Genomic DNA, 26,393 nt, shown 5'->3' with positions numbered 1-26,393 from the left:
TCTGCTTAAGGCTAGTGATGTGGTAAAATATAGAACAAATGGGATAAAAAGGCTCAAAGTGGCTAACAAAGGTAATTGAAAGGGTAGGCTTATTTGGGATAAGTGGGCAATTTAAATAATGGCCTCAATCATATGCAAGCATATAAATACACTAAATAGTGGACATATAGAATGGAACAAAGCAAAGATTGCAATCATAGAGAAGTAAACACACAAGAATAAAAATTTATGGTTAAATAATGTAACCATATAAATAAGCTCAAAATCTCACAGGTTGTGTGTTTTTAGCCTTTTAAACTATGTTCCAAATACAACTTCAAACAAATTTTAACAGAAAAGTTTTGATTTAAATTAGTAAAATTATATAAAATAAGGTCTTGAAAAGAAACCCATTACTTTAACCAAGTAGTGGTAAAATATGCACAAAATCAAGAAAAATATGCAATCAAATATGCAAATACAACAATTAAATTAACATAGAAAATTAGACATTGGTGTTAAGAAGGAAATAACTAACCCATGGAAGTCAGTATCGACCTCCCCACACTTAAATATTGCACCGTCCTCGATGCATGCTAAGATGTGCAAGTGGACGGGCTGTTCCAACTGGCGCTTTTTTCCGAAGATTTTGCAGATGGACTTTTCTGTCTCCTCATGTAAACGTCTTCCGGTTCCCTTCCGGGTGGCCATCCTGAAAGAAAAAGAGAAGAAAAGTAACACAGAAATAAAGATAAGAAAATAAATGAAGTATGGGTGGGTTAATGCCAAATGATAAAGGTCTCATTTACATGGAAGCTTCAACATGTACGTGAGAAAATAATAGAAGCACATGGCATATCAGTGGTGCAAAATTTTCAACAATGGGAAGAGACAGTAGATAATGAAAGACAGTGTAAGTACATGTCAATGCAAAAAGAATACAGGTATCATAAAAGGTTGACATTGACAGAAAGATAATATCATCTAACAGTGTGAATCAAGTCACTAAGCATAAAAATAATACCAGAAAAGATACAACAGTTGAATAAGAACATTTAACACCAATAGTAAAATAATAAATTTAGAGAAGAAAATAATAATATGCACAAAATGAATATGCAATGAAAGAAAGTATGCAAATAAGTAAATAAAATAGAATGGAAGTGAAGAAGGATGATGAAGAAAAAGAAAGTAGGAAAGAAAGAAGAAAGAAGAAAAGATAGAAGAAATTAGGATTAGAGAAGAAAAGATAAGATAATTGGCACTAATCTGGATAAGTTGTGCGACGCAGGCGACGCGGACGCGTGGATCACGCGTTCGCGTGATTGGCGATAATTGCAAGTGACGCGGACGCGTTGGTCACGTAGGCGCGTGACTTGATTTGTGCTAGTGGCGTGAGAGCAGCCTCGCGTTCGCGCAACTTTCTGTCTCAAACGCATATTGCCAAAATTTAGGGTGACGCGTTCGCGTGGGTGACGCGCACGCGTGAATGGACTGATTTTGTAAAACGATGCGGCCGCGTGGGGCACGCGATCGTGTGGGAGAGCTGGTGCTTCTAGCATGGTTTCAGCCCCACTCCATCATAACTCTCTGCCATATACATTTTTACGTCGATTTTGCAGGGCACGCGTTCGCGTGGGTGACGCGGACGTGTGGGAGGCATGTTTTCAAAAATGACGCGGCCGCGTCAGCGATGCGGTCACGTGGGAATGTTTGTGCCTAAGGCACACCTCCAGCCACGCTTTCGCGTGACTCTCTGTCCAATTCTCTTTTCTTCAAAACGCACTGGTGACGCGGACGCGTCAATGATGCTGCCGCGTCGCGTGCGTGCTTTTTTTTTGATGCAGTATGCAATATGCAGAATGCAGAATGAAAATGCTGATATGAAGGTTATGAATAATTCCAGGTTCAATAGAATAAAACAAAACTTTAAAACAAACAAAATGAAATAAAACTAAAATTGAAAAGGAACGATCATACCATGGTGGGTTGTCTCCCACCTATCACTTTTAGTTAAAGTTCTTAAGTTGGACATTTGGTGAGCCCCTTGTCATGGCGGCTTGTGCTTTAACTCATCCTGAAACTTCCACCAATGCTTCGACTTCCAATAATCTTCATTATTCTCAAGTGAATTTGCCAAGCCTTGAGGGAGTTCTTCACAAGCCTTGAGCTCCCAAAGTGGATCCTCGTGTATGCCTGGATCCCAAATCCTGTTTCTGCACCCGTCTTCAAGTTGATCATCATGGTTCCATCCGGGTGGGAAGCAATCTGAATTCTCTACGGAGTACCAAACTCTTCTTTTAGATCTAACCAAAGTATCACCAGTCGAGTCCTTATATCTAACTCTTGAAACATCAACCTTGATGAGCCTTGATTTGCAACTCCAACCACTAAACATTTTTCTCTTACGCTTAATGCCACAAAGCTTCCTGAGTTGGCCGTCTGTTTCAAGAATACCGTACTCAAGTGGGATAGGGAGATGAACAGAGATAAGTTTTACCCACTCAAGTGAAGGAGTAGACGGCAACCTAGGTGGAGAAATCTCCAACGTTCTTGATAAAGCGTACTCAACTCCCGTCCATCCTTTTCGAAGGGCTTCTACTTCCACATCATTTGCAGACTCAATCAGAGAAGAATCTTCATACTCAAGGAGTTCGTTTGCGGATGTAGATTTATTACCAGGAGGACTTGATGCATGATTCTCATCACCAAGGGAACTTACTTCTTGATCTATCCCATCCAAGTCTTCATAAGGAATATGCCACGGAGGTTGTGCACTGGCCTTCTTGACATCAATTTCAATCTTATTGGAGGGGTACTTTACAATTCTAGATTCCCATGGAGGTTCAGCATCTCCTAAATCTTCAACCACTTCTTCCTCTGCAACTGTTATGGCTTCCTCCACTTGTTCCAATACAAAGTCATGTTCCTCATTGTCCATCGGAGTTTCCAATGTTTCCTTCATGCTACGCTCTTCTTTTGATTCTCCACATATAGCCATGGGAGTACTTTGAGTGCTTAGATGTTGGAAAGCTAATCGATTTATTACCTCGATAAAGGTAGTCGTGAATTCTAGTACTCCCCGTTTCATCTCTCTTTGCCCTTGAAGAAGAACACCAATAGTATCATGCATTGAAGGTTGAGGTGGATGTGAGGGCTCATTATTTGGGAGGAAAGGTTCATGAATAGAGGGTGGTTCATCACTCTCCCTCTTTTCCACTTGTTGCACAACACACTTTAATTCCTTGTTCTCAAATTGATACCGGGTGCCATTCGGTTTACCGCTCGGTCCAATTGACGCAGGGTTGCTTGAAATCGATCCATTGTTTCCTTGAGACGATCCCTTGACTCTTGTTCTGCTCGGATATCATAAGTAGGATCATAAGGCTCTTGGATTGATGGATATGGATGTGGTGTATATGGAGGTGGTGGTCCTTGGGAGTAACTGGGTTGGAATTGGGGTGGATCTTTGTATGGCTCATAGGGTGGTTGATATGGTGGATAAAGGTTAGAATCATGTGATGGTGTTTGGTAGTAGGGGGTTTGTGAGTATGGTGGTCCAGAGTTGTGTTGAGGAGGTGGTTCATAAGCATATGGTGGGCCTTGTTGGTAACTACAAGGGGGTCCACCATGTTCATCATCTTGGTACGCTCCCTGGAATGGCTCTTGACGATAGTAATTTGGTGGAGGTTGGTTGTCACGGAAGGGTCCATGATAACTATTGTCTTGACATGCATTGTTGAATGGTCGTGGTCCATGGTATGTTGGACGGGGTTGTTGCCTAAAGGGTTGATCAGATCCTCGTGGCTCCTTCAATCTCTGATTGTTTTGACCTTGATGCATGTTCCTGTTATAATTTCCATTCCTTACAACAGCATTGGAACCAAACTCAAAGCGATGGGGTGAGAACTCATAGCAACTAATAAAAATTAAAAACAAAAATAAAATCAAATAAACAAGCAAAATAAAATATTTACAATAACCAATAATAAGGCACACGTTTGCAATTCCCCGGCAACGACGCCATTTTTTGACGATCGGATTTCTGTTTAGTAAAAAAATTTTATAAAATTAATCGCGTTGTAAGTATAGCTTCTAAACCAACAGAGAATCCTTTCGTACAAAAGTTTGGTTGTCACAAGTAACAAAACTCAATAAAATTTATAACCGAAGTATTTAAACCTCGGGTCGTCTTCTCAAGGAATTGCAGGGAGGTATGATTTATTATTGGTTATGTAAAACAGTATATTTTTGGGTTTTTGAAATAGGGAACAAGTAATTTAAATAACAAGAAAAATAAATTAATAATTAATAAAATCTCTTGGCAAGGTATAAGAAATTGAAGTCCTATCCTAGTTATCCTTATCAGGTGTGATGAGAATTGGATTTTGCTCCCACTTAAATTAATCCTTGCTAAACAAAGGAGAGTCACGTGGACTAATTAATTTGATCCTCAAGTCCTAGTCAACTCCTATGGAAAGACTAGAGTTATTGGAGTACAAATTAACCAGCAAAGAATTCTAATTTCAATCAACAGTTGAGTTTGATAACTCAAGTGTTGCTAATTACTTAACCAAAGTCAAAAGGGGAAAATAAATTTAAATTGAATTGAAAGCATCATAAATAAAACAATCATTAATCTGAAATACCTCAAATTGCATTTAAACATAAATTCAAATCCTAACATGGAAAGTTTGTAAATCAATAATGAAAAGATAAATGACAATTAAAGTAATGGAATAAATAAAAGTAGAAAATAAATTAAAGGAATATTGAACCTGTGATTGAAGAGATCATAGCTTAAACATAACAAAAATCCTAAATCTTAATCCTAAGAGAGAGGAGAGAACCTCTCTCTCTAAAACTACATCTAATCCTAAAATTATCAATTATCAGAACCTCCTGAGTCTCTGCATGTTCTCTGACTTAAATCTGTGTTTCTGGGACGAAAACTGGGTCAAAACGTGGCCCGAAGTCGCCCCCAGCGTTTTCTGAATTTTCTGCAGATCGCGCATGCCACGCGTACGCGTCGTCCACGCGTTTGCGTCATTGGCCGAATTCCCTTTCCACGCGTGGCGTCAGGCGCGCGCTCGCGTCGTTGTGCTGATTTGCTTCCACGCGTACGCGTCAAGCACGCGTATGTGATGATTGGACTTTTGTGTGGTTTAGAATTTCACAAATGAATCTCGTTGTAATATAGTTTCTAAACCAACATCAATCCTTTCATACAAAAATTTGTTTGTCACAAGTTACAAACCCCTAAATTTATAAACCGAAGTATTGAACCTCGGGTCGTTCTCCCTAGGAATTGCAATAAAGTGTCTTGTTATTGGTTATGAGGTATGTTTTGGGGTTTTTGATAAGAGGCATGAAATATAAATGGCAAAGAAAGTAAAATAACAACTAACAAAGCTCTTGGCAAGGTATGAGAACTAGAAGTCATATCCTAGTTATCCTCCTCAATTGTGACCACAAATTATCCATTGCTATCACTTAGTTAACCTCTAACCATGGAGGAAAGTCAAGTGGATGAATCAACTTGATTCCACATGTCCTAGGCAACTCCCAAGGGAAAGACTAGCTTTAGTGGTATCCAAACCAATTAGCTACTTCTAATTATCAATCAACAAGGGAATTAGATAACTCAAGCGTCTCTAATTACTCTACCTAGGCCAAGAGGAACAAAATCTATACTAAAATCCAACCAAGAATTTTATCAAACACTTGGAAGGCATAAAAGGAAAGCATAGTAAAAAGTGCAAGGAAAGTAAATCTAAACTACTCAATTGCAAGAAATCAAACAACAACAAATCAAATGAACAATAAAGGAACATGAAAACATAAATTGCATTGAAATGAAAATAGAAGAAACAAAAGTGCATGAACATAAAAATAAAGGATTACAAGAATTAAATGCTAAACTAGAGAGAAGAGATGTAGAAGAAGAAGAAATTGCAAAGGAAAAGTAAATCAAAGCATGAAATTAACCTAGATCTAAGAATTCCTAATCTAGATCTAACCTACTCCTAATCCTAGAGAGAAGTGAGAGCTTCTCTCTCTAAAACTAACTAAAAGCATGTGAAAACTAAAATAAAACTCAACTAATGACTAGATGTCTCATCCCTCTTCAATCATTGGGTTAAATAGTATTAGAAATGAGTTGGATTGGGCCCACAAGGCTTTAGAATTCACTGGCCACTAATTTGCTTTTAATGAATCACGTGCAAATCGGCGCATGTGCGCCCCCTAAATATAATTTAACTATGGCAAATATTATATCATTTCGAAGCCCCGGATGTTAGCTTTCCAACGCAACTAAAACCGCATCATTTGGACCTTTGTAGCTCAAGTTATGGTCGTTTAAGTGCGAAGAGGTCGGCTTGACAGCTTTTGCGATTCCTTCATTTCTTCATGAGTTCTCCATTTTTACATGCTTTTCCTTCATTCCCTTGATCCAATCTTTGCCTCCTAAATCTGAAATCACTTAACACACATATCAAGGCATCTAATGGAATCAAGGTGAATTGAATTTAGCTATTTTAAGACCTTAAAGCATGTTTTCACACTTAAGCATAATTAAAGGAGAAGTTATAAAACCATGCTATTTCATTGGATAAATGTGGGTAAAAGGTTATAAAATCCTCTAAATCAAGTACAAGATAAACCCTACAAATGGGGTTTATCAGTATGCGTCGCTGTGATTTTCTCCGTTTTGCACGCACGCGTGAGCCATGCGTGCGCGTCACTTTTCACTGGTTGTCTCCTTTATTTCTTGTGCTCCTTCCATTTTTGCAAGCTTCTTCTCCATTCTCTAAGTCATTCCTGCCCTATGAGGCCTGAAACATTTAACACACAGATCACGGCATCGAATGGTATAAAGGAGAAATTAAAATACACAATTTAAAGCTTTAGGAAGCAAGTTTTCAATCATAGAATAAATCCAGGAAGGAATTGTAAAACCATGCAAGTCATATGAATAAGTGGGTGAAAAGCTGATAAAAACCACTCAAATTAGCACAAGATAAACCATAAAATAGTGGTTTATCAGTAACCAATCATCCTCCCAAAATCAAATATGTCTGCCATTTCCCACATGCATAGACAAAACACTGATCATCATATCTCTTACCTGTTGCTCTTTAATATTAAGTTGGCAAATATCTTTTCACGGGCCACCTCTTGACGGTAATGGCTGTTTTGCCAAAATTACAATTGGGTTCAAATAATTACAAGAGCATACAATCTTCTTCCACAAGGGGCAATCTTCCTTTGAAAAACGCCACTACCACTTAAACAGAAGTGACGCATTCCTGATTAATGCATCTCCCACCCCCAAACCACCTAACTTTTTCGGAGCTTGCACCATCTTCCATTTCACAAGTGGTATACCGTTATTCCCATCTTCTTTACTCCACAAAAACCTTTTCTGTAACCCAATTATCTTTTCTACAACCGCCTTTGGCATCTTATACAGGCTTAAGTAGTAGACCGACAAGCTATTAAGAACAGATTTTATGAGAACCAGCTTATCAACTTTGTTGAGAGACTTCACTTTCCATAAGCTAAACTTATCATCCACCTTGTCTATGATTGATTTTCAGGTTTTCACCAACCAAGAGTTTGCACCTAGAGAGATTCCTAGGTACCTATCAGGTAAAGTAGCCTCGGCATATCCCAATAAACCACACATATTCATCACCCATTCCTTCTCACAGTTAACCGAAATCAGGTTTGACTTATCAAAGTTAATACCAGGCCAGACATCAACTTAAAACAATGTAGAAGCCTCTTATAATTCACTAATGTCTCCATTTTCTGTGGGCAAAATAAAATTGTATCATCTGTAAATTGGAGATGCGACAACTCTATGTTGTCTCTTCCCACCAACAGTGGAAAAATGCGTCCATTCCTGACTGCCTCACCCACCATCATGTGCAAGATGTCAACAACAAGAACGAATAGAAAAGGAGAAAGATGATCTCCTTGTCTAAGACCTCTATCCATCCTGAACGGCTTGGATGGTGACCTATTAATCAACACCGACATAGATGCCGTAGTCACACATTCTTTCACCCATGCCTTCCATCTAAGACCAAAACCCATCTTTTGTAGCACAATATCTACAAAGCTCCATCTCACTCTGTCGTAAGCTTTCTGAAAGTCTAGTTTGATAATTGCCACCTGCTTCTTTCGAAACTTCAACCATTGGACCGTCTCACAAGAAATGAGAGCACTATCATGTATTTTGTGTCCCTTTACAAATGCAGACTGAGTCTCTCCCACTAAACCTGGCATTACTAAATGCATTCTTCTCACCAAAACTTTGGATATCACCTTATAAATACAACCAACCATACTAATTGGCCTTAGGTCTTTAATTTTCTTGGCTCCAACACATTTTGGAGCTAGCGCCACCCATGTTACATTAGTATCAGTAGGTAACTTCACACTTTAGAAAAATCCCAACACAGCTACAGTAAATTCTTGGCCAATCTCACCCTAACATTTCTTTATGAAGTTCATATTGTACCCATCACTACCTGGTACTTTACTGAACTCACAATCCCAGACTGCCTCTCGTATTCCCTTAGGTGATTCCATCACCTCTAACACTGCTGCCTCTTCATCATCAATCCGCTTTACCAATCCATCACGGATCCCAATTATAGGAGAATATTTCTGCTGATACAAATCTTCATAAAATCATGTAATTGCAACTTTTATTCTGGCCTGGTTCCTCACCAATCTGCCATTAATTACTAGAGAATCGATTATGTTGTTCCTCCTTCTAGCCAACGCTAGGTTATGGAAGTATCTATTATTCTTGTCCATATCTCTAGCATGTTGAGATCGAGACATCTGCTTCCAATGAATCTCCTTTCTGGCATACCACTTCGCACAACATGTCACAAGAGCCTTTCGTCTAGCCTCCAATGTTCTGTCATAACTACTAGCACTAACCATATCATCAATCTTTTTAATCTCTTCCTCAAACTCTTTATCCTGTTGTCCATGTCCCCAAAATTTTCCTTATGCCATCTCTTCAGCGGTACCGTCAAGGCCTTCAACTTATTAGTGAACTGTTCATCACCCAAGTTTCTCCACTCATCCTTCACCATCCTCAGAAACCCTTCATGTGTAAACCAGGAATCTAAGCTTCGAAAAGGTCTTGGATCTGCACTAAGTCTTGTATCTTTTAGAATCAACGGCCAATGATCTAATAGCCCTCTAAGTCCCCCTTTCAACCGAGTATCTAGAAACCCCTCAAGCCACTCCACACTAACGAGAATCCTATCAATGTAGCTACAAGATCGACTTCGAAACCATGTGTATTTCCAATCAGTTAGGGGTAAATCCACTAGCTGTAAATCTTGCACCATTCCTTAAAATCTTCCGCAGATCCCGGTAAACTAGCAGCGCCTTTCCTTTCTTCCAACCTTAGTATCTCGTTAAAGTCTCCCATGAAATAATACAAAACTTGACATAAACCCACAATATAGCTTAACTCCTCCCACATCACCAGTTTCTCACTCCGTACATGTGCTCCATACACCAAGCAGAATGCACAGTTAAAGTTATTTTTTATCAACAAACCTTCAACACATAACCAACCATCCCCTTTATAGCAATTCGACTGTTTAAATAAGAAACCATCCCACATTAATAATAAACAACCAGAGGCACCTACTGATTCCACATAGTCCTAACCCACCGTGTCACAACCCCACAATCGTACTACATCAAACTTAGTCACTACCTCCCTCTTAGTTTCAATCAATCCTAGCATATATTCAACTTATACTTTTTCTTCAACTCTTTCACCATACTCACCTTTCCATCCCCTCTTAGTCCTCTAATATTCCAGCAACTATAAATCATTTAAAAGAATTTTTACACACCTTATTATGTTGTTTGGGCCTACTCCTCCTAGCTTTCTCCTTTTGTTTTACCATCCTTCTTTAACCCGCAATAGCTTCATTTTGACTCTGTAAAATCGTCATAATGTCTTCTTCTTCATCATAAAAAACCGTACCAGACTCCATTGCTAGCTTCCATGTTTTCTTATTTTCGATTAACTGATCTTTCTGCGTAAGCCTCTGATCAGTATTTTGATTTGCATCTTCTGCTTCTGTATCGGATCCAACATCCTCTGTATCCCATTGTTTGACATTTTCATGTTCCACAACTTCGTCTTCACCTCCTACCTCTACCATATTGTTCTCCCCTTCCTGGAATTGCATCTTTTGGCATCCCTGGTTTGCCCGGTCCGTTCTTCTTTCGTCCAACTCCTCCTAATAAATACATTGTTAATTATTATGATAGTCGCAAGTCAAAGGAACTCTATTACTGTGTTCATTTTGAGAATATTATATTGACAAATATACGATAATTATAACCATTAGGAATTCTCAAAGTGGGTCAGTTCAATGGTCATATCTCTATATGCACCATATATGTATATAAGGACCTTATTATATTAACATTTTAATATAATAACAATAACAAATTATTTGACACATGATTGATTAGATTATGGTCATATTTCTTATTCCCAATAGAAGTAGCATAGTAACATAATATAAAGCTCTTGCCATCACACAAACTAAACTCATGGCCTTGCAACAGCTATTCCAAGAGTTAAAAATTTTCCAAAAAATTGCTCCAACCATCTATCGTGACAACCTTAGTGGCCGCCATCTTGTTGCCAATCCCATTCTTCATAGTAGATACAAACACCGTAAGCTAAACCTTCACTTCCTTAGAAAATTGGTGAATCAAAAGAATTTGTATGTTGTTCACATCCCAATCCAGGATCAAATTGCAGATATCCTTACTAAATCACAATCTCTTCATCTCTTTGATAAATTTAGGATCAAACTTAGAGTGTATGACATCCCCTACCAAAGTTTGTGGGGAGGGAGAGTTAAGGGTATAAGAAGAATCAACCTAGGATAGTGCAATTCAACTTATCAGTTATGTGAGTGTGCAACTGATTCTGTTAGGCTTACCTTTTTGTTTTGGATAAGTTTTTATTAGTTAATTAGGATAGCTTGTGTATAAATAGTTTTTTACTAGTTCATGTGAACACAATTAAGTAATCAATACAAGTTCAGTATTTCTTTCAATTCTCTGTGTCATAATTCTAGTCCATATACATAATACTAACGTTTTTTATTTGTATTAAAATCGCTTTGGATATTTTTAATTTTGTCTCTCATATTTTAGATGGAGTTAATGTCCAGAAATAATTTTGAAATAAATTAAAAATATCATTAACAAAATTGAATAAAATTAATCGTTAAATATATTTTTAAAAAATCACAAATCTTAAAAGTAAAAAACATAATGTACCTTTTTTTTGTGAGTATTACATTCAATATAGTAATCTAGTAATTAGGTTTTATTCTGTCAAAAAAAATTCCAAATTCAACACATTTTTGTGGAAATTGTCGGAGGTCTAAAAGTTTTATCATATTGCGATCAATGAATGCTTAAAGAAAAAGTAAGTCCTCAAGCCCCTCCGCAGCAAATCACCCATTTCGCTATGTGTAGGCGGGCTTATAATAATTTAGAAAGGTGAGAAAAAATGACTAAGTCACACCGGTTACACGAATATCAACCGTCACTGTCGATCTTTCCGCAACAGCAAACAAAGAGCACATTTCGGGGGCTCCTGCACTGGTCTCAGCAGCTACGGTAACGAAAGCAGCTTTTAGATTGCCTTTAAACATAATTACAGCCATAAACATTTCTTATTTTTAGTGCTATGTCGATTTGTGTGTTTGGTGTAACAACCCAATTTCTAGCACGTCAAGATCGTACTAAAAGTAAGGTGTTACTAACCTGTTTTTCTTTATTATCTATTTAATATTCAGCCTTTATATTGATATCACATTCCAGATTTTAAGAAAATTCCAGAAAATTTTGTTTATATTTCATTAAAAATCATATATCAAAGATCTCCAAATAATAATAATCACATAAATACTAATAATAATAAATCTTATACAAGTAAAATCAAATAAAACTCAACTATAACACATATCCCTCTGTCTAAAATAAAATTTTAAGCAACAAGAGCGACGGGACTCTATAAAAGCATCTAGATTTAGAAATAAAATTCATTATCCGTCTGCAGCTTCACAGTGAATCTTCAAACCTATGCATGGCACTGAAAGGGTGGAAAATTTTAGGGTGACAACAAACCATTCATTTTCAGTAGAAAATGGAAATGCCATAAAAGTAATGAAAAAAATACAAATAATTAACTTACTCAAAAAAACTATTTTTATCAAACCTTTGAAAATACTTTTAGTTTTATTTTAGATAATTAATTACTTTCTTTAAAATTTCTAAACTCAAATCAAATCTTAATCACACAATTAGTCATATTAACTATCTCTCAGCCACATAATTAATTTCTAATCACAACATCAGTTCTTAGTCACTCCAATACATCCACAAACTAATAGCACAAGTAAGAGACTTAAATCAGCACACAAACAATTCACAATGAGACAAACATCACAATCACAAAGAAATAAAATAAGCAAACACAATTAAATACAAATGCGCAAACAATATGATGCATGTCTGTTTTAAGCAGGCCATGAGCTCATGTGCCCGTTTACACCCTGCAACCCGACATTACCTAGGGACAAGTCCCAGATATGGTTTCCCAATTGCATCAATTCGTGTATATGTGTCGATGTGGTTAAAATACCACCAGTCCGTGACAACAGGCAATTGTCGCAAAGTTTGACGTCATAATATACGTACAATGGAAACAGTGATCTTCAATCCGTGGGCGTCTCCGAGATCATTTTGTTAATCATTCCATAGGTTTTCACGAGATCCATGATCATTTAGTTTGTGGATATTATCCAGATTTAAACAATCAACAATCTGTAGGTTTTTCTAAGATCAACAATCATTTAGTTCGTGGGTACTCTCCAAATATAAACAATCAATCAGTCCATAGGTTTTTTCGAGATCAACGATCATTCAATTCGTGGATACTTCCTGCATTTAAAACAATTAACAGTCTGTAGGTTTTTTCGAGACCAATGATCGTTCAGTTTGTGGGTACTCCCTGCATTTAACCAGTCAATAATTCATAGGTTTTTTCGAGATCAATGATCGTTCAGTTCATGGGTACTCCCCGCATTTAAACATTCAATTAAAACCAAATCCTCTTTTCATTCTTTAAACTCTCCTTTATCTTTCTTAAGCATTCTTTTTTTCAAACCTCAACCATCAAACCATTTCACAATCTTTACTTTATCAATTTTAACTGAAATCATTTTCAAGCACTTTAAATCTACCCTTAATACTTTTAAAAGAATACCCACCTTTTAATTTTATAAACAATCGATAACCATCAAACAAGTCCTTAAATATTCATTTCCAGTTATCAAGTTTCAAATTCATCAATCAAACATCTAAGGCTCAGTTCATATAATTTATTTTAGTTAAATTTGTATATTTTTATAAACATTTGGACATAATTTCCCCTAAAAATAGGACTTAACCACCCTTAACTTTTGATATTTATACTTTAACCCCCTAAACTTTTAGTATTTATACTTTTCACTCCAAAATATTTTAATATTTGTACTTTGACCCCAAAATAGATCAAAGAGCTGTTCTTGAGTGTTCTTGGTGGTATTCAAAGTGTTCTTCATAAATTCATCAAATTCTTTTTTCAATTCTAATCCGTTTTGCAATCTTTTCGATAACTGATTTTTACCATAATTCAAAATAAATTTGCAGCCACTAAAGTTCCATATTTTCCACTTGATTTCAACACAAATTCATCATTAATTTGAGGCTAAACCTGGGCTAGAATTTGTTTTTCTAGTAGCCATAAAACTGAACTCACAAACTTGATTTTCAACCAAATTTCATCAAATTTTCAACTAGAATCACTCATATAAACAATTAATTTTAAGCATAGCCAAACCATACAACAATCACATAACTAAAACACAATTAATCAAGATTAATTTTATTAAACCCTACCTTAATTCACTGCTCCAAAAACTGGCTGCACTTTCAAGTGTTCCTAGCTCACTTTTCCTCCTAAATCTGACCAAGAACGAGTTTAAATCTCATGGTGCATACTCAACCAAATCTGCAGCTACTAGTTAGAGAAGATTTTCTCACCTTAAACTTATTGAAAATCGAAGAAACACAAGAAAACACAAGTTCAAGCATGGTGTTCATAGCGGAACTAAAGAGGAGAGATGAGTAGCCACCTAACCTAAATTTGAACCATGAGAAGTGACATGAATTTTAAAAGGAAGAAGAGAGGATCATTTTAATTGGTTCAAAATTTTGATTGGAGTTTTGGTTAGAAAAAAATCAAGCTTTGAAGATCAAAGAACCATGGAGTTTTCTCTCTTTTCTTTTCTTGTTCTTCAAGTTCAGTTGGAGGAGAGATAAGGGCTGCTAGGTGTCACCTTGTGAGTGGAGAAACCGTGAATAATGGTGATTGGTTGGTAAAAAAGTTTGTTAAAAATATCTCAGGTGGATGATGACTAAAACTAGATGTATTAGAACATAAGTAATAAAATATCTAGAGGTAAACATCTGAGCTACTAGTATAAATGACACTAGTAGCATGATAAGTATGAGAATAGAAGGTACCTGATGAGATATTAGCATAGCTAAAATCATCAGAGAGTGCTGGCATTAACCTGCACCAAAGACTGTGAGTTTAGTTAAACTTATCTCCTGTTTTTAACTAAAGCAGATCAAATAATATTATAATATTACTCAAGCAGCTCTAATATTAATATAATAATAATATTATATGATTATTTCTCTTCGCTCGCAAATCGAGTTCGACTCGTCAAACTGAGACTAATTATGAAAATTAGAATCTAAAATTCCTAATCGATGCCGCTCAAAAACTATGTTCTTCGCGAACGTATCGTGGAGCTTAACTTAGTAGATGTGCTTGCTTGGTGATGACATAATGATGATGTAGATTGAGGTACTTGATGATGCAGTAGAGGTGCTTGGAGGTACTTCCTTTATTGAACTTCTGAAAAACTCCGTTTCGCCAAAAACTAAGTCGTTACATTCTACCTTCCTTAAAGAAAATTTTGCTCTCAAAATTTCGGTTACGTGCAAGAAGTTGCAGAAGATCTATCTTCAAGCGATCTATTTTGTTCAAGCCATCTTAACGAAGAGAACAATCCATTTGGTGCAACAACTATACCTCACATAGCAATAGCCATGGAGATCATAAAAACTATGAAAATAGCTGTGCCTCATACCAATTCGTCATTCGGAACTCGACTAAACTATGCCTATTCACAGTCATTGAGGTCTTATCTGTACCAAACAATAAACATTAAGGCGATCAGTCTTAAAATCTCAAGTTAAGTATGAACATTCCCAAAATAAGTACTCATAGACATTCATGCCAAATGTATCTTAAATATACCTTAATAGCATGAGACACACAACAGAGCATGCAATAAAGCATAGTCAGTCCACTCCTCAGGCTCTACTGGGAACGAACTGCTCTGATACCAAATTGTAACGACCCAACTTCTAGCATGTCATGATCGTACAAAAAGTAAGGTGTTATTGACCTGTTTTTCTTTATTATCTATTTAATATTGAGCCTTTATATCGATATCGCATTCCAGATTTTAAGAAAACTCTAGAAAATTTTGTTTTTTTAAAAACATATACCAAAGATCTCCAAATAATAATAATAATCACATAAATACTAATAATAATAAATCTTATACAAGTAAAATCAAATAAAACTCAAATACAACACATACCCCTCTGTCTAAAATAAAATTTTAAGTAACAAGAGAGAGGGGACTCTATAAAAGCATTTAGATTCAGAAACAAAATTCATTATCCATCCGCAGCTTCACAGTGAGTCTTTAAACCTGTGTTACTGAAAGGGTGGAAAATTTTGGGGTGAGAACAAACCACTCATTCTCAATAGAAAATGGAAATTTCGTAAAAGTAATGAATAAAATACAAATAATTAACTTACTCAAGAAAACTATTTTTATCAAACCTTTGAAAATACTTTTAGTTTTACTTTAGAAAATTAATTACTTTCTTTAAATTTTCTAAACTCAAATCAAATCTCAATCACACAATTAGTCATATTAACTATCTCTCAGCCACATAATTAATTCTCAACCACAACATCAGTTCTTAGTCACCTCAATATATCCACAAACTAATAGTACAAGTAAGAGACCTAAATCAACAGACAAACAATTTGCCATGAGATAAACATCACAATCACAAGGAAATAAGATAAGCAAACACAATCACATACAAATGCGCAAACAATATGATGCATGTATGTCCTAAGCAGGCCATGAGCTCATGTATCGGTTTACACCATGCATCCCAACATTACCTAGGGACAAGTCCCAGATATGGTTTCCCAATTGCATCAGTCCGTATATATGTGTCAATGTGGTTAAAATACCACCAGTTCATGACAACAAACAATCGTCACAAAGTTTGACGCCATAATATACGTACAATGAAAACAATGATCTTCAGTCCATGGGTATCTCTGAGATAATTTCTTAATTATTCCATAAGTTCCTCTCTTTTTCAGTCTCTTTGGTTCATTCTTCATGCTTCTTAAAAACCTTGAATAATTTGAAAATTGGTTCATGAATGGATTTCTAACAAGAATGGAGGTCCTTCCAACTCACAACACATTCTTAACCCCAAAACCCTCTTCCTTAAAAAATATCTTTATTTTTTCATATACATAACACAAATAATAATATTAGGAGGATCAAACACAAGAAGTTAAGCATGTGTGAAGTTCATCCCCCACAACCGTTCTCGTCATCTTGTAGCCTCTGAAATTTAGCCTAACCCATTCTCTAACAACCAAGGTGATGACTTTGACTTCGATTTCTCTCATCATCATCTCCAGAACACACCTCTCTCAATAAATTTTCTTCGCCACCAGGCCAGTGCTCTTCTCATATTTTTCCGTTCTTTCTTTCTTTTGTTGGTTGAATTTTCTGAATGCGGTGTTTTGTTAAACAGTTAGGGAACAAGATCTGGAGAACGACATGCCTCCTACGAAGAGGCAGAGGAAGAACATTTACAAAGGGATCAGGCAACGTCTATAGAAAAAATGCGCGGTGAAGATTTGTGATCCCAAATAAGATGTTCGTTTGGCTCGAAACCTTCAACACCACAAAAGAAGCCATGGCCTACAACAGAAATGATACCAATTTGGAAGGAATAAGAGTGCAGAATTGAAAATTAGGGTTTATGGCAAGATTGAATTAAATCAGGGAATGAAAATTCCACTTAGACTTTATTTTTAATTAATTAAAAAAGATAGCTCAGTAATTAGGTTTAGATGTTGCCATATCATCAAAATGCGGTGACCGTCTTAGCATCATTCTTATTGAGAAGTGCTTCGGCGAACTTAGGAGCACACTTGTCAAATTTTAATTTCTTTTAAGAGCCATTTTATTAATAACATCTATTAAGTACCACTTTGTCAACGTCAGAATCTTTTGACTACCGATTTGATATTTACCTCTTAAATAATATAATTAATCATTTTATTATCTCGTATCAGGTCAGGTAATTATCCAGCCTGACTAGATAAAAACGAGATAGATACCCTTATATTCGGATAATGTTGCCATCTTTAATTATATATAGTTTATAATGAAATTTTCATGTAAATAAAGTTTTTGAAAATGATACTAAATGATTGTCTTACATTGTTATTGGTTATTTTTTTTACGAGATAACATGATTTAGTAGGATTTGAACACTAATTCGTGTTACTCTCAGAATTCAGAGGACTAAATCCCCATTTTGGTCCCCCAGATTCAGCCCGTGCACCAATTTTGCCCCTGAGATTCCAATTGCACTGTTTATGTCCCCCAGATTTCGATTCGAGCACCTTAATGGTCCTTCGAAGATTTTCCGGCGTGACTCAGCGATGGCGTTGCTTATGTGGCACAGCCACTGCCACGTTGGACGCCGTAGTGTACATATGACGTGGAATGTGTGATAAAATTCCCTAATGTAGTCCCTGTCCTCATTTTTAAACCCTAAAATTTCGTTGGCCTTCCCATTGAGGTTCTCTCCATCAACATCTTCTTCTGCATCTCTTCTATACACCGATAGTTGTCCACCATGAGAGGAAGTGGGAGCCATGTTGCAGGAAGTTCCAACCGGTCATCGTCGACGGAGAACTGGAGAAGAAGCACGACGCGAAGCAGGCATGGACGGGTTCCGGACTGGTGCGGCTGTGGTTGTCGCCCGGTGCTAAGGTGGTCTGGGACGGAGTCGCATCCTAACAAGCCCTTCTTTGGTTGCCCCAACTATAATGTGAGTAAAGTTTAATAATTTGTAGCAGATTGAAAATTTTTTTTCGGTTGATTATTTTGGTTGGTTGCAGACAAGTGGGAAAACATGGTGTGGGTTATTCGTCTGGGCTGATTCTGTGCAAGAGGAGTTGTCTGAAGGAGCTGTTGCAGGAGATGATGATGGTGACAGGAAGATGAACTTTGCATGGCGGATGGGCAAGATGGAGGCAGACATTAGGAATCTGAAATTCATAACTCATGTTCTTGGATTTGGGTTCTTAGTAATTGTTGTTTTTGTAGGATTGGTGCTATTAAAGGGTTGAGAACATGTCAATGTAATGCAGTTCCCAAATTAATGAATGAAACTGTTATGTGGTAACATAACAAGGTTTGTGTAAATCATCTTACTTTGATATAATATAATATCCTGTTGGATGAAGTAAAAGAACTTGTAAATAAGTAACAGCAAGATTGATCCAAACCATGGACAGTATTAATTGATCAATACCAAAATATGGCAAACCATTCATAGTTTTAACACATTACAACCATAAGTAATTGAACAAGTAGCATGACATACTTGATTAGTAATCAACAAAATGAACCATTATTTAGAGTGAGCGCAGTCACTGTATCTTTTAACAAAAAACTAACACTTGACAAGCAAAATGTCCTAATGTCCTAATATGAAAGTTCACTTCTTTCGGGGGTGCTTAAATCCAGGAGTCGGCACAAACTTCAGAAAATTTGTGAATCGTGAAGCAGTGGCAGAACTCGCACCCTTCATTGGGTCCAGTGCTGTAGAAGGGGTTGTTGGAGGTGACCTTCTTCTAGTAGGCAGTTTGGCAGGTCTTGTGGCTGGTTCCCCGGTTACTTCAGTGAACTACACAAATTTCAAACCAGAAATAAATACCAAACATTGTCACTCAGTAAACCTTTTTCAGAGTTTTTACTCCATTAATTACAAAGGCTTATTATAGAATTAAAATTGTACCTTTTAAGAGTCTTCTATTTGCTGCCCTGTTTTTATCCTCTCGTGGACAAGTGTGGTCATTGAAGAAAGTCTTAACTTGCCAGCAACTGTCTTCGTGGTCCCTTGATGCGTATACAACCCACTTGCAATCCTTCACCTTACATACTGCCCTCACCCTTTTACCATCGTTCTTCCTAAACCTCATCCGTCTCCCTTCTTGTATAGTGAACTCCCTCACTGCCTCCTTGAACTCCCACTTAGTATTGAACTTCCGTGGCTGTGCCACATAAGCAACGCCGTCGCTGAGTCACGCCGGAAAATCTTCGAAGGACCATTATGGTGCTCGAATCGGAATCTGGGGGACATAAACAGTGCAATTGGAATCTCAGGGGCAAAATTGGTGCACGGGCTGAATCTGGGGGACCACTATGGGGATTTTATCGAATTCAGAGTATAAGTAAATAAATAGATATTAAGTATATTGAGTAAGTAAATAAATAGATAAATAAATATTTGTATTAATATTTTTAAATTAACTTATGTGTTTTAATTTAATATTAAGTTTATAAGGATAAGTTGTTAAACCCTCTACCCTTCTAGTAAGCTTGAGCAGTCACAGCCGCGCTTTATCACGCACCTCCATTCTCTTCTTCTGAAATGAAGGCGGCTTCTTAACGATGTTTCAGCTCCAAAGAAGCTTGCTCTTCACTTCCTCAGCCCCTTCCTACTCTCTCACCTCTCCCTCTTCATCTTCTCTCTCCCTTCGCCACTTCATGGTAATCACTAACCATCCCCTTACTTCGTTTTTATTTTATTTTATTTCCAATACTTATTATGCAATAAGATTTTCATTTTCATTTTTATTATTTTTGCATCTTCCAGTTGCAATTCAAGGCTCTTCATAATTCCCCGGTTTCTCGCTTACCTTATTCTGCGATAGGCATTGCAAATAGCAACAGCAATCTCCAATGTCAGAACTGTTTCCTCCGTTTACATTTTCGAGCGGCGGCGAATTGCGTTGCGCCCCGCCTTCGTTGCTTCGGTAGCATTGGTAACGGTTCTAGGTGTTCTGTTACTAGCCGTGAATTCAGGTTCCCGTTGAGTTTGATTAGTGATGGGGTTTTCAGTAAGAGGTTTTCGTCTAAAGTTTCGGATAGTAATTATAATCGTAATAAGAAGAGATTGAGTTCTAGTGCTGCTGCTGTTGCTGCTGCGTCGAAAGAAGGTTTAGTTGAAGAGAAGAAGGATAAGAAAGAGGGAAAGGCGGCGAAGGCGAAGGCGGAGCCCGTTGAGAGTGATAAGCAGGAATCTGAAAAAGTGAGTGCTAAGAAGAAGAAGCAATCAACAAGCAAGAAAAGTAGCAAGAAGTCTGCTGCTAGCAGTTCTCTGAAAGAGGTTGATTCTGTGGAAGGTTCTAAAAAATCTTCCAAAGGGAAGAAGAAATTGAGTACTAGTAAAACGAAGAAGAAGAAGGTTGAGATTAGTAGTAGTAGTAGTAGTATTGAAGTAATGCAAAATGATTCTGCTTCTATGAAGATTGAGTCTAACAAGCAAAGTAAGAGCTGTAGTCCGATTGAACAGGTGGAAATGCCGGGGAAATTTACTGATAAGCCGGTGTATCCTGCAAGTGGAAAGTCTGTGGTGGTTGTGGAGTCTGTCACGAAAGCCAAGGTTATTCAGAGATACCTTGGTGATATGTATGAAGTATTGCCGAGCTATGGTCATGTAAGAGACTTGGCTGCTAGGTCTGGATCTGTGCGACCCGATGAAGATTTCAGTATGGTGTGGGAGGTTCCGTCACCTGCCTGGACTCATCTGAAGACCATCAATGTTGCACTGAGCAGGTAAATTCTTCCATACCTCTTGTTTCCAGCAGCACTGGTTCATACGCCATAAGTGCATAGTTTTGTTTGTGAAAATGTAAATGTATATATATGGTGTTACAATTGGGCAGTAGACGGGGCGAAAGGTAGAGAAAGACCTAAGATGACCATATATGAGGTGGTCAAAGGAAACCGTAATTTAGATATTGATCATATGTTATTGTATTTGAGACTTTTGAGGTAGTGGTTAATGAAAGACAAATACTTCTACCTATGTAAAATGCATTTATTCTAGATGGCTGTTCAATATGAAGTTATCAGACTTAGAATGATGCATGTGTGTCGTTTTTACTTGTATTGGATTAATTCTGTGCAATGTTGTTTATATGTGTGAGTGGCTGACAACATGTCTCCTGCGTAATTCATTTGACCTTGTTCCTCAGAGCAGAAAACCTTATTCTTGCATCAGATCCTGATCGCGAGGGAGAGGCTATCGCTTGGCACATCATAGAGATGTTGCAACAACAAGGTGCTCTGCACGATAATCTTTCTTTAGCGAGGGTTGTCTTTCATGAAATAACTGAACAATCTATAAAAGCAGCAATGCAAGCACCAAGAAAGGTGGATGTGAATTTAGTGCATGCATATCTTGCACGGCGAGCTCTTGATTATTTGATTGGGTTTAACATCTCTCCATTACTATGGAGGAAGTTACCAGGTTGCCAATCGGCAGGAAGAGTTCAATCTGCAGCGCTTTCCATTATATGTGATAGAGAGATGGAAATTGATGAATTTAAACCAAGGGAGTATTGGAGTGTGGCGGCCCAATTAAAGAAGAAAGAATCAGGATCAAACAAGGATCTTATCTTTCCTGCTCATTTGACCCATTTTGATTCAGCAAGGTTGAATCAATTTTCAATTGCTTCTGATAAAGAGGCAAAAGATATTGAAAACAAAATAATCAAGGCAGATTTTAAGATTACTAACTTGAAAAGGAGCAAAATTCGAAGAAATCCTCCGACACCGTATATAACATCCACACTTCAGCAAGATGCTGCAAACAAATTGAATTTCACAGCAAGTTACACCATGAAGGTACAAGTATCCACTCGGCATAATTATGGCTGTAATGACTAAGAAATTTTTTATTTTTTGTTTTTTAATTTTCTTCCTTGTGCATTTAATACTTCGTTCCTAACTTTGAATTTTTCTAGAATTACCTCTATCATTAATTTGTTTTGTCTTATGGATGCAGCTTGCGCAAAAACTGTATGAGGGAGTTGAGTTGTCTGATGGTAACGCAGTTGGTTTGATAACATACATCAGAACTGATGGACTTCATGTATGTATCACTCTGGTTGCATGACTATAGTCAAATGCTTCGAGCTGCTCTATATGCTTTAGATATATATCAAATTATCAATATATCATAGTCCAAAACATCTAAAGCCTCTGCCATGGTGATATGTTCCCCCCATTAATGTTGTACAATTCTTTGTTTACTTAGGGTCAGTTTGAATAAACAACTTAATTAAGCTTCCAAAAGAGCTTAAAACACAAGGTTTTTTGGATAGGTCCATAAGTAACTTTTTTTAACTTTTAACTTATGAAAAGTTATAGCATTAATGTTTGGTGCAATTTTCAAAACCAAATTGTAACTTTCTAAAAAGCTATTTAAGTGCTTATGGAGAAGTTAAAAAAATGACTTCTCTTATAATAAAAAGCTTTTTATCACTCTTTTAAAATAAGCACTTTTAGGACTAAAATGCCAAACAAAAAATAACTTATTTATAAGCTACTTTTAATATAAGTATTTATTGTTTAAGCTCTTTTTTCAAAAGGAGCTTAATTAAGTTGTTTAGGTAAACTGGGCCGTAACTTAAAATAAGTTATTTTGTGTTTGATTTTTTAGTCGCAAAAGTATTTATTTTAAAAGAAGAGTGATAAAAAGCTTTGTATTATAGGAAAAGTCATTTTTTTTAACTTCTTTATAAACACTTTAAATGACTTTTTAGAAAGTCACAAGTGAGTTTTGAAAATTGTACCAAACGTTAAAAGTTAAAAAAAAGTCACTTATGGACCTATTCAAACTGGTCCTTAGTTCTAAAAGTTGATTGTTAAGAGAAGATGGGCATGTTGGTCTGCATGAGTGTTTATGTTGGCACACGGTAAAATTTTCCTATAAAAGTCTACAGTGAACCCTTTGGCTTTTTAAAAGGATTTGCAAATCACTGTGCTTCTGGTTTAATAACGCCATAAATCTTGGATTTTTAAATGTGATCACTAATCTGTCCTCGTGTTTCCTAAATTAGATCACAATTTTGTTTTTAGTTATGTTTGGCATATGTGGATGACAATTCAAAGTATCTTTGTCTGTTATAATTTTGTCCAAGATCAGATGATCATTTCCTTATTTAATGTTTCACTTTGAACTTTCTTCCTTAGATTTCTGATGAAGCTGTTGCCAATATACGGTCGCTAATTGTTGAGAGGTGATATCCACATATCCATACATTTATTCTTGCTTTCAATTTCATTACTTTAGATTTTATTACCACTTCAATAGGAAGTAGAAAATAGCAATTTCACTCCTGCTAATAGTTGACATATTTATTGCATAAAAGGTCAGTTCACAGGCAGGATTGATCGTATTCTAATAAACTTTAGTTCCCTCATAGTCTGGCTTTCTAACACGTTAAAATTTATATCTTTCTTTATATGGAAGACATTTATGGGAACATTTGCTTAATAAACTATGTTTAATGCCACATTATACTTTTTGTATTTGAATGCGCACTTATGATTGCCTTTATGTACTTGACTAGAATTTACTTGATGCAGGTATGGACAAGATTTTGTCCCACAAAGTGCACCAAAGTTTTTAAAAAAGGTGAAAAATGCACAAGAGGCTCATGAAGCCATTAGACCCACTGACATCCACAAGTTGCCATGTAATATGATGCATTTTTTCATAATAATTACTTTAATGGTGAATGGAACTGAGGGTGATAGCTAACAATAAACTTTTGGATGGCTTGTCAGCAATGCTTGTTGGGGTACTAGATGAAGATTCCTTGAAGCTATACACACTTATCTGGTCACGGACAGTTTCATGTCAGATGACACAAGCTATCTTCGAGCAGGTTCAACTACTGAATTCCTTTCATCGTTGGCCTTATAGTACACATTAAACATATTTCCCTTTCTAGTTTATGCTGGGCTAATTGTCTGTTGGAGATTAAGTAGAATTTGAATTGCTGCTACCTTTTTGTTGTATACTATTAATTGTGGCACCTTGCCAGTGTCTTCTATATTGTATATACATGTTGGTAGCAACCACAATTGAACTAGATTGGTCGATGTCCAGTCTAGCTTCACTGCTTTGATAATATCTGAGGTGCTTTCTGGTAAATTTTGTGTTTGTGATCTAGAGAAAGGTCATTACCATTATTCTTTGGAAATTATAGTTTCCCTTATATAAAGTTAATCTGCTTAAGCCAGATGTTATTTTTTATCAGATATGTTACCTACATCTTTTCAATTCCAGATACAACTTGATATTGGAAATGCAGATGAGTCTATTATGTTACGATCTTCCAGCTCACGAGTTGACTTTCCTGGATACCGGGCAGTTTTTACGGTATGGTTTTTTCCAGCATGTTGGTGGCTCTGAGAATTGATTCTACTGAGCTTTTTCTCGGTTTTATAATCTTTTATATATCATTATTGTGCTTTCAAATAACAATGACTTATTTTTCTATCATTGATATTTTCTCTCAAATAAGTCACCCAGTAGTATTGTTTTAAGGTTCCAGTTAGTTATAAAATTGTGAAAATCTGTTTGTTAGTTTACGAATTTGAGGCTCTTCCATACTAGTGAGTTGCTAGAGTGTTTCTATATGGTTTAAAGAGATTGTTTGCTGGCAACAATCGTGTTTTAACTTTGAATAAGATTTAGATATAAATTTCAAGAATAAATTTTCAAAGTTCACTATATGTTTGACAGAAATTTTTTGATGTTGAACCCCATAAATTGGAGGCAGAATTTTTTTTGAAAGAATTTTTTGATATTGAACCCCAAAAGATTTTCCGTCTTATATATATCATTAAGAGAAGAATAATACAATATAGAGGATAGGACTTCCTGTATACAAAAGCAAAACAAACAAAGATATTGCCATAATTATATGCATATGTTGTTTTATATGTGCACCAAATGATAAGAGTTTATTCTTTGCTTGTGAATTTACATCTACCATTCTAAATATTACTTGTAAGAAGATAATATAAGAATAATGAGAATTTGACAGGACTTACCTAATAATTGTCGCATACTAATTTTCCTAAATTACATCCAATCATATATGCGACAATAAGTGTAGATATCTAAAATAAATCTGTACAAAATTACAAAATATACAAGGAAATAACATGGTATCACAACAATATTTAATGAAGCTTGCAATTGCATTTGACCTTTGCTGTATCCTTGTGAGTGGTGTGGAGCATCTATTTGCTATTCAGGCCCGGAAATGATTTTATTTCACTATTAATTTTCATCTGTGATGTAGAATGTTCACGTATACTTTTATATGTCTAGGACAGTAGACTGGATGTGTTTCTCAGCTTATGGATAGCCTTTTATCCCTTGTAGGACATTGATACTGAAGCTGTTCAAGATAAAGAGAGTGATGGAGCCAATCGTGATCAAGTTTTTGAGGTTCTAAATACCTTGAAGGTAATATTTCTTGAAATTTGATATTTTGTTTGTGGTGCATGGCTACTTCTAAATAGCTGCCATACTTGTATTGCTGTAGCAACCATACTCATTATAAATACTCGTTAGTCTTTGATTATAAGTACTTCAAATGCCCTTATAAGACATCAAATTTGTAACTAAACTATTTGATTTGCTGTTAAATGAATCATGCTATTACTTTATTCCTTCTTATCTGGGATTCCTTTATATATTTTTACTTGAGCATTATAAAAATTTCATTTGTTTAATGATTTGGCTACCTTATTGTTTATAATATATATTTATATAAAAAATACCCCCATGTTTTCATATTAGAGATTTTACAAAAAATTGCTGTTCATTGACATTCATTTTGCAGCCAGGGGACCCACTACATCTTGTTCAAACAGAGTTCAATCAGCATCATACACAGCCACCACCACGTTACACCGAAGCATCATTGGTAAGTCATCATGTTTCTTTAATTAGGACCAAACGAAAATGTTTATTTGAATAGTTCTGCTGTTAGGGTT

The 26,393-nt window shown here is 36.2% G+C and overlaps 1 protein-coding gene across 1 annotated transcript in view; it reads left to right on the top strand.

Moving 5' to 3' along the window:
- LOC107623178 (DNA topoisomerase 1) overlaps window positions 19,883-26,393 on the top strand; it is an 11,907-nt gene continuing 5,396 nt past the window's right edge. Inside the window, exons 1-10 of the mRNA XM_016325348.2 lie at window positions 19,883-20,075; window positions 20,182-21,143; window positions 21,566-22,217; window positions 22,378-22,464; window positions 23,568-23,614; window positions 23,964-24,073; window positions 24,165-24,265; window positions 24,670-24,762; window positions 25,777-25,860; window positions 26,240-26,323. Coding sequence (XP_016180834.1) covers window positions 19,977-20,075; window positions 20,182-21,143; window positions 21,566-22,217; window positions 22,378-22,464; window positions 23,568-23,614; window positions 23,964-24,073; window positions 24,165-24,265; window positions 24,670-24,762; window positions 25,777-25,860; window positions 26,240-26,323 — 2,319 coding nt within the window. The 5' untranslated portion in view covers window positions 19,883-19,976. The remainder of the gene's footprint in view (window positions 20,076-20,181; window positions 21,144-21,565; window positions 22,218-22,377; window positions 22,465-23,567; window positions 23,615-23,963; window positions 24,074-24,164; window positions 24,266-24,669; window positions 24,763-25,776; window positions 25,861-26,239; window positions 26,324-26,393) is intronic.

The sequence above is a fragment of the Arachis ipaensis genome, chromosome B10, assembly GCF_000816755.2.
Source record: "Arachis ipaensis cultivar K30076 chromosome B10, Araip1.1, whole genome shotgun sequence".
Lineage (NCBI taxonomy): Eukaryota > Viridiplantae > Streptophyta > Magnoliopsida > Fabales > Fabaceae > Arachis > Arachis ipaensis.
Note: the sequence above shows the minus strand (reverse complement) of the source record. Positions and strands in the feature narration are given on the sequence as shown.